At 41.2% G+C, this 15,040-nt stretch overlaps 1 protein-coding gene across 1 annotated transcript in view; it reads left to right on the forward strand.

The window, feature by feature from the left end:
- The window catches only part of LOC123738809 (zinc finger protein 180-like), an 86,288-nt gene extending 83,130 nt beyond the window's left edge, over positions 1-3,158 (forward strand). The window contains exon 3 of the mRNA XM_045713529.1: positions 2,504-3,158. Coding sequence (XP_045569485.1) covers positions 2,504-3,153 — 650 coding nt within the window. The 3' untranslated portion in view covers positions 3,154-3,158. The remainder of the gene's footprint in view (positions 1-2,503) is intronic.
- Positions 3,159-15,040: the final 11,882 nt, after the last annotated feature.

Raw genomic sequence — 15,040 nt, forward strand, 5'->3', positions numbered from 1 at the left:
AAAATCTATTTACATTCGTTCAAACATGTCAAACGTTGTAAAGCATCAATCTTTAGGGCCTTTAGAATGTGAAACTTCAGTAATATTCCAACCGGACGGTTCCTGTGTCTTGAAAAACGTTTTGGAACACAGGTCCCTTCTCACATGAACGCGCGCCAATGAACTGATGGGTCTACAACTTCCCAGCCTTCTTGTTCGGTCTCTGTTCATCATAGACGCTTCAAACAACTTTCTAAAGACTGTTGACATCTAGTGGAAGCCTTAGAAAGTGCAAAATGAACCCTAACTCACTGTGTGTTTGATTGGAAATGACTTGAAAGGACTACAAGCACCAGAATTCTCACTTCCTGGTTAGATTCTTCTCAGGTTTTTGCCTGCCATATGAGTTCTGTTATACTCACAGACATCATTCAAACAGTTTTAGAAACTTCAGAGTGTTTTCTATCCAAATCTACTAATAATATGCTGTTAATGGAATTTTATATCTTAATGATAATAATCAACAATCAATAAGCCTTGACTAATTCCCAAGGTTTGTAAGACAATGGGTTAAATAATTAGGCAAGGACTCAGCTTTCTGCAAAAGGTTCATTCGGCTTTATTCAGAGAACGTTCTGCCCCACATACACAAAACATCTATTACATACCAGGCTCCTCATTTACACACACACATTACACACTAAGGAGAGTTCATTGTTCTTCCTCAGAACTCTCAACACCGTAAATTCTTACCCAGCTGACAGTTTTTAGTACTCTGAGATTAGGGAAACCTGGAGGGTTCAAGCTAGGTCAGCTCAACCACAGTTTAACAGTTCTTGATGTTTACTCAAACACACAGCCCCCAATTCCTCTCTTATTCTAGTCAATCTCCTGAGACTTATGCTTAACCCTTTAGTTACTCGGTCTACAGGCTATATAGACGATATCTCTAAATTCAGGGTAGAATTATTTAATAATTTACACTCAATCAGAAATCTCCTGCAACATATGCATATTCCAGTTCCTGGGCCCGAGTAGTAGGCCGTTTAATTTGGGTACATTTTTCATCCGGCCGTGAAAATACTGCCCCCTACCCTAGCGAGGTTAATGACGAGTTTGGAGGGTACTATGGTATTAATTGCTGGGCTGTAGTCAATGAACAGCATTCTTACATAGGTGTTCCTTTTGTCCAGATGTGATAGGGCAGTGTGATGGCGATTGCATCGTGGCCCTATTGGGGCAGTAAGCAAATTGAGGTGGGTCTAGGGTATCGGGTAGCGTGGAGGTGATATGATTCTTGACTCATTTCTCAAAGCACTTCATGCTGACAGAAGTGAGTGAAATGGGGCGATAGTAATTTAGTTCAGTTACCTTAGCTTTCTTGGGAACAGGAATAATGGTAGCCATCTTGAAGCATGTGGGGACAGCAGACTGGGATGGGAATTGATTGAATATGTCCGTAAACACACCAGCCAGTTGGTCTGCAAATGCTATGAGGACGCGGCGAGGGATGCCGTCTGGGCCGTCAGCCTTGCGAGGGTTAACGCGTTTAAATAATTAATTACGCATAATTCTTAATACTGTAGCTGTTTAGTTACAGTCACATGTTCAACTATCATCAGCTGATCCAGGAAATTATTTTCTGAATGCCAGTCAAATGGCAAACGTCACGACATTATATATATATATATATATATATATATATATGGTATCACAATATTTGTTGTTAGGTGAAGTTATGGGTCCTACAGTAGGTCTAATATGTTATTGTTAGGTGAAGTTATGGGTCCTACAGTAGGTCTAATATGTTATTGTTAGGTGAAGTTATGGGCCAATTTGGCAAACACTTAGTGTACAAACCCTTATTGTCAGGCTGATGGAAAAGCCAAAGAGCATTTTACTGGTTGAAGTGTTTTTAAAAAGTATTAAGCAATTGATTTGCGATGATGACACAAAAATTACATTAAGCAAGACATTCAAACGAGCCTTACAATTATAATCCAAAGTAGTGTGAAATGCACTCATAATCAACCTGTAAATGGAGGTTTCTCCCCTGAGTTTTACCCCATTCACATTCAGAAAACATTGTGAAAAACTAAAATCTTTGCTCACCATTTTTGCTCCAGGCAGATATCCATAACTAGCGGTTTCCTCATTAGCAGGGAGGAGTTTCTACAACCAAATTACGTGTGCATTGCCCTCGTGCCGCAATTTTAGCAAACACAGAAATTGTCCAATATTGGAGACCAAAAGTTGTCTGGCATATTGCTTAGGGTTTCAACAACTTGAATAACTTGAATAACTCAATCATTGATGTTACTACTAATGTGAAACAAGACAAAATGACTATTCTTGCTCATTTTGTGGGCCTTTAACTGTCTGTCTGACTTTGTTGTTCACGCAGGAGAGAGATGTGACTATCGTGGACCCTCTGGGGAGCCTCAACAACATCATGATGCTGACGAGGCAGAGAAGATTCTCTCCAGATCAGAACACCTCAATAAACACCTGCAGAGATCCACAGGGAAGAGAACTCACCACTGCTCTGACTGCGGGAAGAGATTCACCTCATCAGCAGGCATTAGAATTCATCAGAGAATCCACACAGGAGAGAAACCTTTTAGCTGTACTCAATGTGGGAAGAGTTTTACTCAATCAACTAGCCTGATATCACACCAGAGAACACACACAGGAGAGAAACCTTGTAACTGTGCTCAATGTGGGAAGAGTTTTACTAGGTCAACTGGCCTGATATCACACCAGAGAACACACACAGGAGAGAAGCCGTATAGCTGTGATGAATGTGGGAAGAGTTATGTTACATCTAGCAGTCTGACTAAACACCGGAGAACACACACAGGAGAGAAACCTTATAGCTGTGATGAATGTGGGAAGAGTTTTGTTTCATCTAACAGTCTGACTAAACACCGGAGAACACACACAGGAGAGAAACCTTATAGCTGTGCTCAATGTGGGAAGAGCTTTACTGAGTCTAGCTGTCTGACTAAACACCAGAGAAAACACACAGGAGAGAAGCCTTTTAGCTGTAATCAATGTGGGAAGAGTTTTACTACGTCTAGCAAGCGGACTACACACCATATAACACATACAGGAGAAACCTCAGCTGTGATCACTGTGACCAGAGATAATCAGATAAAATACCTCAGTCAATGAATTAATGTCACAATGTAGAATGTTTTTAACATTGTACTAGGAGTATTTTAATGATGTCACAATGTAGAACCCTAAACGTTTGTCCCCTGTTCTATTGATTTCAACACGATATGGATATTAGCCTCAGGGGGAAAATCCAGGCTCTGAAATGGAAGAGTACTATTTATGAGATTTAATAAAAAGTGACTAACAAAAAAAGTTGTGTTACACTTACCAACGTACACTTGAATCAAAATGCAACACTTCAAAATGTAGCTAGCTGTTTTCTACAAATTGTCCTCTAACCAGTGATGTACACATTATTCCCAGATTCCGTTTGTTTTTTTAGCTGTTAGTTTTAACAGGGCGTGCAACCTCATCTCCCTCTCGCACAAATGATTTTAGCGATGAGTGATGACAAATTAGTGTTGTGTTCCTTTGTTTAATGACCCCTAAATTTAAATACATCACTCCAAAATGTAGCTGACTGTCTTCTGCAGGTTGTCCTCTAACTAATGAGGTAGAATATATCTCACATTTCCATGTGTTTTTTTGTTGTTGTGTTAGTTTCAACATGAAGTACAACCTGATTTCCCCCCTAATCGATATCAGTGATTTATTGTTACTTGTCAAAACAACAGCGTTTTTGGTGCTTGTGCAGTTTATAAGGTGCTTGTTTTAAAAAAATACAAGTAATATGATTGTTGTGGCAGATGTTTCTGTATACAGTATGGCCCATTTTATGTTTAGGTTTTCAATATATCCCAAACTGTTTCTGCATATTGGTTATTGATTTGTACACGTTAAAACTAAAACTGTGTTTTGACATTGGGGATATCCCACCTAGCAACATGTAATTGAAAATACTTTCAAAAAAGGACTATGCAACTAAATATTTCATATTTACATTTCATGTAACATTTAGTAATCATAATTATTTATGTAACCAACTGACAATGCTTTTAGAATATCAGGGTTCATTCTCAGATGTGCCAACCCAAATGTACCAGAGCATGACATTGGGGACTGGGCCCCGATCCAACAACATGCCTATCTAGTGAACCCTGAGAAGAGAGAGAAGCTCTGCAGTGAGGTGGAAAGTTACTACGGATATTGCAGGAGTTTCCTCTTGAAATCAGACATGTCCGTGGTAAGGACAACTTGGATGCTGATTGTCTCAAGGGTGGGCAGTCAAAAATATTTGTGTTTTGCGTTTAGCCAGTACGTTGCCATGGATCACAATTTATTTTGACTGCATGTTTCTCCGTATTGGAGATGAGTTTTGTTTGGACTCGTTCCAAGGGGACGAGAGTTCTAGAAGCTGGTGAGTTTTAGGAAGACGAGAGTTCTAGAAGCTAGTGAGTTTTAGGATTCTATAGAAAGAAAAAGGAGAAAAGATACGATTGTATATTATTATTTAGAAATGTGTTTTTTTTCATTTTTTCATTTTATTGTTGACAGCCAGTAGACACCATGTTTATATTGTAGAAGGGAATCAATTTAGTTGATTATATTGGGAAATGAAGTTGTTTTCGGTTGGTGGTGAGCAAACTTGTCCATCAAAAATATAGGATATATTTGTTGTCTTAATGGGGAAGGTGTTACAGGCTTTGGTTTTTCCATTTATGTTTTGAGGTTGGACTTTAGAATGTCTAGCTCGTTAGCACGTCTAGCCCGTTAGCACGTCTAGCTAGCACGTCTAGCTCGTTAGCACGTAGGACGCACTGATTGGTGTCACCTCGTTAGTCGGTATGTGTTACACCTGTGCTGGCTTGTCCATCTCGTTAGTGGGAAGGTGTTTCACCTGAGCTGGTCCAGGTTCTATTTAAGAGTGTCTGGCCCAGTGCTCCAGTTGTCTTGATACATGTGGAGAGTCAACACCTTTAGTTGCTCCACCTTTTTGGTTTACTTCCTGTCTTTAAGTTTGGTGTGGGTTTTTCTTTTGTTTTCCTCTTCTTGGGCAGATTTAGTGGGTCTCATGGTGGGTGTCTTTTAGGTTCCAGTTGTTGTTTCTAGTTACCTTTCAGTGGACACCCCCATAGTGTCTTTCAGAGCCCCTCCTAAAAAAACAAGTTATATTTTGGGTTGAATATTGCATCCAATTAATATTGTAATCAATGGCATTTCCTTAGAATGCTCAGTAGTCTTTCAGTTGTTAGTCTAATGTTTTTTATCCTCTTATGTTTGTGTACTAAATATTTCTGTTTATTTTCATAGTTTTTTCCTGTGCAGCCATTGTGTTGCATCCATGTCTGAAATGTGCTGTATAAATAAAGCTTGATTTGATTTCACCAAATGCACCCAATGACTGAACAATCAACAGACTCTTGGTCCCTCTTTAGTATGTAAATCAGTATCAATCCCATGTCAAAGGACTCAAGTACTGAAAACTGAAATAAATGGATCAACCAGATCAATCCCACTTTTCCAGCCTGCTGAAGGCGTGGTGGAGTGGTAAACACCACCCCCGGCTCTACCAGGGGCTTGAGGTGGTCTCCCACAGCTCTGATTATGTCATGTTCTGTGGCCTTGCTGTTCCATTTCTGACTGTCCCTGCAACACACAAACACATTTCGTCATATTATATAAAACACTCAAAGTAATGGATATGGAGCATCTATGGCCTCAGTTACACCTGGCACCTAAATGTGACTTCTGTCATCCGATCACTCCAAGCTGCATTAGGTCTGGATGCACTAATGTCACAATGTGCTCGCAATAAAGTAGGGGTTATGGTTATGGTTAGGGTTTAGGGTAGGGATGTCCCAAGGATCCCAGATAGCATTGACCATCGTGCATTCTTGTGTCTCTTTTACATAGCAGGTGTAAAAGAAACAGACAAGACAAGTATGCACGCAGTTCATTTTGGTCATTGTAGTTTAAAAAATAGCATCTAATTATGCCAATCTGTATGCGGGGTTGTTAGAGAAGAATGTGATTGTCAGCCCTAACAATCCATTCTAGCACCTCATCAGGCTCTGTAAATGTCTTCATTGATGACGTGTTCCATCTATTCCAGGGGACAGCAGAGGAACTTCATCGATTCCACTCCTTCATCAATACAAGCAGTGAACATCTGAAATTCACCCTCACCTTTGATGCGCATGAAACAAGTTACCCGATGGTTGGATGATACTGTTCTCGTCAATCATCTTAAATACTATACTTAAAAACTGGAAATCAACCAATCCTCCATTGTTAACGCAATAAAAGGTCAAATGCTTTATTATCTAAACATGTAAAGTTCTGGGCGACAGAGAGAAATAAAATGGTTCAGTTTGAGGCCATGTGGTGGAGATGGAGGTGTGTTCTAGTGTGTCTGGACAGGTGTGATGTAGTTAATGGAGATGGAGGTGTGTTCTAGTGGGTCTGGACAGGTGTGATGTAGTTAATGGAGATGGAGGTGTGTTCTAGTGGACAGGTGTGATGTAGTTAATGGAGATGGAGGTGTGTTCTAGTGGACAGGTGTGATGTAGTTAATGGAGATGGAGGTGTGTTCTAGTGGGTCTGGACAGGTGTGATGTAGTTAATGGAGATGGAGGTGTGTTCTAGTGGGTCTGGACAGGTGTGATGTAGTTAATGGAGATGGAGGTGTGTTCTAGTGGGTCTGGACAGGTGTGATGTAGTTAATGGAGATGGAGGTGTGTTCTGGTGGGTCTGGACAGGTGTGATGTAGTTAATGGAGATGGAGGTGTGTTCTAGTGGGTCTGGACAGGTGTGATGTAGTTAATGGAGATGGAGGTGTGTTCTAGTGGGTCTGGACAGGTGTGATGTAGTTAATGGAGATGGAGGTGTGTTCTAGTGGACAGGTGTGATGTAGTTAATGGAGATGGAGGTGTGTTCTAGTGGGTCTGGGCAGGTGTGATGTAGTTAATGGAGATGGAGGTGTGTTCTAGTGGACAGGTGTGATGTAGTTAATGGAGATGGAGGTGTGTTCTAGTGGGTCTGGACAGGTGTGATGTAGTTAATGGAGATGGGGGTGTGTTCTAGTGGGTCTGGACAGGTGTGATGTAGTTAATGGAGATGGAGGTGTGTTCTAGTGGGTCTGGACAGGTGTGATGTAGTTAATGGAGATGGAGGTGTGTTCTAGTGGGTCTGGGCAGGTGTGATGTAGTTAATGGAGATGGAGGTGTGTTCTAGTGGGTCTGGGCAGGTGTGATGTAGTTAATGGAGATGGAGGTGTGTTCTAGTGGACAGGTGTGATGTAGTTAATGGAGATGGAGGTGTGTTCTAGTGGGTCTGGACAGGTGTGATGTAGTTAATGGAGATGGAGGTGTGTTCTAGTGGGTCTGGGCAGGTGAGATATAGTTAATGGAGATGGAGGTGTGTTCTAGTGGACAGGTGATTGTAGTTAATGGAGATGGAGGTGTGTTCTAGTGGACAGGTGTGATGTAGTTAATGGAGATGGAGGTGTGTTCTAGTGGGTCTGGACAGGTGTGATGTAGTTAATGGAGATGGAGGTGTGTTCTAGTGGGTCTGGACAGGTGTGATGTAGTTAATGGAGATGGAGGTGTGTTCTAGTGGACAGGTGTGATGTAGTTAATGGAGATGGAGGTGTGTTCTAGTGGGTCTGGACAGGTGTGATGTAGTTAATGGAGATGGAGGTGTGTTCTAGTGGGTCTGGACAGGTGTGATGTAGTTAATGGAGATGGAGGTGTGTTCTAGTGGGTCTGGACATGTGTGATGTAGTTAATGGAGATGGAGGTGTGTTCTAGTGGGTCTGGACAGGTGTGATGTAGTTAATGGAGATGGAGGTGTGTTCTGGTGGGTCTGGACAGGTGTGATGTAGTTAATGGAGATGGAGGTGTGTTCTGGTGGGTCTGGACAGGTGTGATGTAGTTAATGGAGATGGAGGTGTGTTCTAGTGGGTCTGGACAGGTGTGATGTAGTTAATGGAGATGGAGGTGTGTTCTAGTGGGTCTGGGCAGGTGAGATATAGTTAATGGAGATGGAGGTGTGTTCTAGTGGACAGGTGATTGTAGTTAATGGAGATGGAGGTGTGTTCTAGTGGACAGGTGTGATGTAGTTAATGGAGATGGAGGTGTGTTCTAGTGGGTCTGGACAGGTGTGATGTAGTTAATGGAGATGGAGGTGTGTTCTAGTGGGTCTGGACAGGTGTGATGTAGTTAATGGAGATGGAGGTGTGTTCTAGTGGACAGGTGTGATGTAGTTAATGGAGATGGAGGTGTGTTCTAGTGGGTCTGGACAGGTGTGATGTAGTTAATGGAGATGGAGGTGTGTTCTAGTGGGTCTGGACAGGTGTGATGTAGTTAATGGAGATGGAGGTGTGTTCTAGTGGGTCTGGACATGTGTGATGTAGTTAATGGAGATGGAGGTGTGTTCTAGTGGGTCTGGACAGGTGTGATGTAGTTAATGGAGATGGAGGTGTGTTCTAGTGGACAGGTGTGATGTAGTTAATGGAGATGGAGGTGTGTTCTAGTGGGTCTGGACAGGTGTGATGTAGTTAATGGAGATGGAGGTGTGTTGTAGTGGGTCTGGACAGGTGTGATGTAGTTAATGGAGATGGAGGTGTGTTCTAGTGGGTCTGGACAGGTGTGATGTAGTTAATGGAGATGGAGGTGTGTTCTAGTGGGTCTGGACAGGTGTGATGTAGTTAATGGAGATGGAGGTGTGTTCTAGTGGACAGGTGTGATGTAGTTAATTGAGATGGAGGTGTGTTCTAGTGGGTCTGGACAGGTGTGATGTAGTTAATGGAGATGGGGGTGTGTTCTAGTGGGTCTGGGCAGGTGTGATGTAGTTAATGGAGATGGAGGTGTGTTCTAGTGGGTCTGGACAGGTGTGATGTAGTTAATGGAGATGGAGGTGTGTTCTAGTGGGTCTGGACAGGTGTGATGTAGTTAATGGAGATGGAGGTGTGTTCTAGTGGGTCTGGGCAGGTGTGATGTAGTTAATGGAGATGGAGGTGTGTTCTAGTGGGTCTGGGCAGGTGTGATGTAGTTAATGTTTGTATGATGTTGTTGTGTGTATGTTTTGTATTGTTTATAAAATATCAAATAAAGTCCCAATCCAAAGTTAACCTCACTGTTCTATTTTTGGAGTTATTACATTAATCCAATCAGAATTCAGAAGAATGATAAAGTCAGGTGTGATGTAGTGTGGAGGACCAGCCTATTCCCTATGATGTAAACTACAACAGAAATAACTTCAAATGTATAACTTCAAATTAAACAAATAGTTTCCACTCATGACTTGAGTGACTAAAGTAAACCAACGTTTTGGAAATACATAACGCTATCTAACCAAATATCAAAGAATGTTAGCTATATGCAGTTATCTTAGCCAGCCAGCTAACATTAGCTATTTAGCCAACTAGTTATGGTCAGCGAGCTGGAGCCCAACTACCAGAGACCAGTTAGAACCCGATTAACAAAACCCAACTAAAACATAACTGCAGATCAAAAGAGCAGAGACATACAGAATGATGGCTTGGAAAATCTTCAACATCCAAAATAGATAGATTCCAGAAGTCTGTCAGCTAGTGCGCTAGCAGTAAGCCAAGGTGGAAAAAGTGACAAAACTCCCGTAGTCGACTTCACAGAGAATATGCTGGAAAGTAGTGATGGGGAAACAAAGCTTCCTGAAGCATTGACGCTTTTCAGCCTGTTGTGTCAACAAAAAACAAAAAAACAAGCAAGCAGGTTGATATCCTCTGTCGTTTTGAACCCACGGCAAGAGGCACCAGAGCCTACTGTGCTAACGGGTTCCCTCTAGATAACACAACCACACAGTTCATGAAAAGCATGAGGTGTGACTAACGTTTGCAAGCTTGAGCTAGATATCGAGCTAGCGTGACCTTCCTAGTCAGTGAGTCAACACAGGAAGGAGCAATGAATGGATAGTTCATTTATTTCCAAAGCTGCAATGATGGGACACACACAGTATGTATGAATGATCAGTAGTGACGGGATATAAATAGCACTCCCACACAGTATAGATGATATACAGTTTATAATGTAATGTCAACTTTATACGTTTCTATGCCAGGACCATTCAATTTTCAACTCACCGACAGCAATTCTCCATAAATCTGATGTGGATTACCAAGAATCCCGAAATAAATGAATACATATTAATACATAAATTAATAAATAGGTAAAGCCCGCCTTATCTCAGCTCACTGGTCACCATAGCAGCACCAACCGGTAGCACGAGCTCCAGTAGGTATATTTCACTGGTCATCCCCGAAGCCAACACCTCTTTGGTCGCCTTTCCTTCCAGTTTTCTGCTGCCAATGACTGGAACGAATTGCAAAAATCACTGAAGCTGGAGACTCATATCTCGCTCACTAACTTTAATTAAGCACCAGCTGTCAGAGCAGCTCACAGATCACTGCACCTGTACATAGCCCATCTGTAAACAGTTGAAGTAGAAAGTTTACATACATTTAGGTTGGAGTCATTAAAACTCATTTTTCAACCACTCCATACATTTCTTCTTAACAAACTATAGTTTTGGCAAGTTGGTTAGGACATCTGCTTTGTGCACAACACAAGTAATTTTTCCAACAATTGTTAACAGACAGATTATTTCACTTATAATTCACTGTATCGTAATTCCAGTGGGTCAGAAGTTTACATACACTAAGTTGACTTTGCCTTTAAACAGGTTGGAAAATTCCAGAAAATGATGTCATGGCTTTAGAAGCTTCTGATAGGCTAATTGACATAATTTGAATCAATTGGAGGTGTACCTGTGGATGTATTTCAAGGCCTACCTTCAAACTCAGTGCCTCTTTGCTTGACATCATGGGAAAATCAAAAGAAATCAGCCAAGACCTCAGAAAAAAAATTGTAGACCTCCACAAGTCTGGTTCATCCTTGGGAGCAAATTCCAAACGCCTGAAGGTACCACGTTCATCTGTATAAGCAATAGTACGCAAGTATAAACACCATGGGACCACGCAGCCGTCATACCGCTCAGGAAGGAGACGCGTTCTGTCTCCTAGAGATGAACATACTTTGGTGCAAAAAGTGCAAATCAATCCCAGAACAACAGCAAAGGACCTTGTGAAGATGCTGGAGGAAACAGGTACAAATGTATTTATATCCAAAGTAAAATGAATCCTATATCGTCATAAACTGAAAGGCCGCTCAGCAAGGAAGAAGCCACTGCTCCAAAACCACCATAAAAAGCCAGACTACGGTTTGCAACTGCACATGGGGACAAAGATCGTACTTTTTGGAGAAATGTCCTCTGGTCTGATGAAACTGTTTGGCCGTAATGACCATCGTTATGTTTGGAGGAAAAAGGGGTACGCTTGCAAGCCGAAGAACACCATCCCAACCGTGAAGCACGGGGGTGACAGCATCATGTTGTGGGGGTGCTTTGCTGCAGGAGGGACTGGGTGCACTTTACAAAATAGATGGCATCATGAGGGAGGAAAATGATGTGGATATATTGAAGCAACATCTCAAGACATCAGTCAGGAAGTTAAAGCTTGTTCGCAAATCGGTCTTTCAAATGGACAATGACCCCAAGCACACTTCCAAAGTTGTGGCAAAACGGCTTAAGGACAACAAAGTCAAGGTATTGGAGTGGCCATCACAAAGCTCTGACCTCAATCCTATAGAAAATTTGTGGGCAGAACTGAAAAAGCGTGTGCGAGCAAGGAGGCCTACAAACCTGACTCAGTTACACGAGCTCTGTCAGAAGGAATGGGCCAAGATTCATCCAACTCAACTTATTGTGGGAAGCTTGTGGAAGGCTACCCGAAACGTTTGACCCAAGTTAAACAATTTAAAAGGCAATGCTAACAAAATACTAATTGAGTGTATGTAAACTTCTGACCCAATGGGAATGTGATGAAAGAAATAAAAGCTGAAAGAAATAATTCTATCTACTATTACTCTGACATTTCACATTCTTAAAATAAAGTGTTGAGCCTAACTGACCTGAGACAGGGAATTTTTACTAGGATTAAATGTCAGGAATTGTGAAAAACGGAGTTTAAATGTATTTGGCTAAGGTGTATGTAAACTTCCGACTTCCACTGTACCTCATCCCCATATTGTTTTTTATTGTTTTGCTCCTTTGCACCCCAGTATCTCTACTTGCACATCCATCTTCTGCACACCTATCACTCCAGTGTTTAATTGCTAAATTGTAATTACTTCGTCACTACTGCCTATTTATTGCCTTACCTCCTTAATCTTACCTCATTTGCACACACTGTATATAGACTTTTCTATTGTGTAATTGACTGTACGTTTGTTTATTCCATGTGTAACTCTGTGTTGTTGTTTGTGTCGCACTGCTTTGCTTTATCTTGGCCAGCTCGCAGTTGCAAATGAGAACTTGTTCTAAACTGGCCTATCTGGTTAAATAAAGGTGAACTAAAATAAAATAAAAAATATATAAATATGTGATAATTCAAAAACAGAACTGGTTGTGCTTATAGGTAACCAGATCTTCAATACAACTAGGTTTCTACGTTTTTAACCACACTGTGTTGTTACACTGGTGAGTAAAAACTCATGCTTCCTACACTTTAACTTGTCTGAAAATAAAATAGATATTTTATTCAACTGTGTTACCCACTCCAGTCAGCAGATGGCGATGTGGGAATTAAAGGTAATGCTGTTTGTGTGACGTATAATCTAGTGGACGGAACGCTTCTTTCAACAGCAGCAACAGTTAGTCAGCCACCTCGGTAGCTTGCTAGACAAAATAGCCGAACCAATAAAGCTCTTTAGGCGCTTTCGTGTATATTAGCCACTGTGTTTTAAACTCACTTCTGTCGTCTAGTTAGTTATCTGATTTAATTTCATATTTACTGTGTTGTTATTAGTCAGCTAGTGGGCTGGTTAAGTTAACATTAGCCTAGCTAGCTAACATCTCCGTCCATGAGTTCACTAAACTACTCTCCTCCTGCTAAAGAAGAGGTCTGCTGGACGGAGAAAGAAGCTCTCGTCAAAGCGGAGGAGGAAGAGGAGGCTGTTGAATTACAAAAACAAGTAGAGGGTGAGGCTGTTACAGTGAAAGAAGAAGAGAAAGACGTTTCAGTTAAAGAAGAGGAAGACGCGTTCAGAGTGAAAGAAGAAGAGGATGTTACAGTAAAAGGAGAGGGGGAAGCATTTTTTGGAGTGAAAGAGGAGGAGGGGGAGATGACTGTCACATCCAAAAAGGAGGTGGAAGAAGAGGAGGAAACTGGATATCTGGGCCCGGTTTCCCAAACTCATCTTAAGGCATCCAATGGTTCTAACGATGAACTTAGCCATAAGATGGTTTTGAGAAACCGTTCCCTGATTAACACTAGTAAGTACTGTCTTAATCTTACATCTAGATGTTCCGCTAGCGGAACGCCTCGCCAATATCCAATGATAGAGCGTGGCGCGAATTACAAACTCCTCAAAAATCCCAAAACTTAAATTTTTCAAACATATGACTATTTTACACCATTTTAAAGACAAGACTCTCCTTTATCTAACCACATTGTCCGATTTCAAAAAGGCTTTACAACAAAAGCAAAACATTAGATTATGTCAGGAGAGTACCCAGCCAGAAATAATCTCACACACCCATTTTTCAAGCTAGCATATAATGTCACCAAAACCACAGCTAAATGCAGCACTAACCTTTGATGATCTTCATCAGATGACACTCCTAGGACATTATGTTATACAATACATGCATGTTTTGTTCAATCAAGTTCATATTTATATAAAAAAAAACAGCTTTTTACATTAGCATGTGATGTTCAGAACTATCATACCCACCGAAAACTTCTGGTGAATTTACTAAATTACTCACAATAAACGTTCACAAAAAACATAACAATTATTTTAAGAATTATAGATACAGAACTCCTTTTTGCATTCGCGGTGTCCGATTTTAAAATAGCTTTTCGGTGAAAGCACATTTTGCAATATTCTGAGTAGATAGCCCGGCCATCATGGCTAGCTATTTTGACACCCACCAAGTTTGGCACTCACCAAACTCAGGTTTACTATAATAAAAATTGGATTACCTTTGCTGTTCTTTGTCAGAATGCACTCCCAGGACTTCTACTTCGACACCCAATGTTGTTTTGGTTCCAAATAATCCATAGTTATATCCAAATAGCGGCGTTTTGTTCTTGCGTTCAAGACTCTATCCGAAGGGTGACGCGCCGGCGCGTATCGTGACAAAAAATGTCAAAATATTCCATTACCGTACTTCGAAGCATGTCAAACGCTGTTTAAAATCAATTTTTATGCGATTTTTTTCTCGTAAAATAGCGATAATATTCCGACCGGGAGACCTTGTTTCCGTTCAAACACTGAGAATAGAGTCTTCACATGCACGCGCGCATCCGTGTCATTGTTCTCAGATCGACCACTTTCCAAAACCCCTACAGTTTTTCGCCCAGGGACTGCAGAGTCATCATTCCCCGTTCTGGCGCCTTCTGGGAGCCTTAGAAAATGTCACGTTACAGCAGAGATCCTCTATTTTCCATAAAGAGGCTATAGAAGGACGAGAAATTGTCAGAGAGGGACCTTCCTGTATGGAATCTTCTCAGGTTTTGGCATGCCATATGAGTTCTGTTATACTCACAGACACCATTCAAACAGTTTTAGAAACTTTAGGGTGTTTTCTATCCACATCTACTAATTATATGCATATTCTAGTTTCTGGGCAGGAGTAATAACCAGATTAAATCGGGTATGTTTTTTTATCCGGCCGTGAAAATACTGCCCCCTATCCTAAACAGGTTAAAAACAGAGGCACAAACTCTGCAGTTGTTGAACTGATGTTTGGTGTTAAAGGGGAAATCTGCAATAGCTACATCCATATTTAGACTTTATAATTATTTATTTATAGCCATTGATTCTTGAAGAATATAACGCATGCCTCATGAGCTTAGTTCAACTGTCATACCCCAGGCCTCCCGGGTGGCGCAGTTTTCTAA

The sequence above is a fragment of the Salmo salar genome, chromosome ssa02 (assembly GCF_905237065.1).
Source record: "Salmo salar chromosome ssa02, Ssal_v3.1, whole genome shotgun sequence".
NCBI lineage: Eukaryota > Metazoa > Chordata > Actinopteri > Salmoniformes > Salmonidae > Salmo > Salmo salar.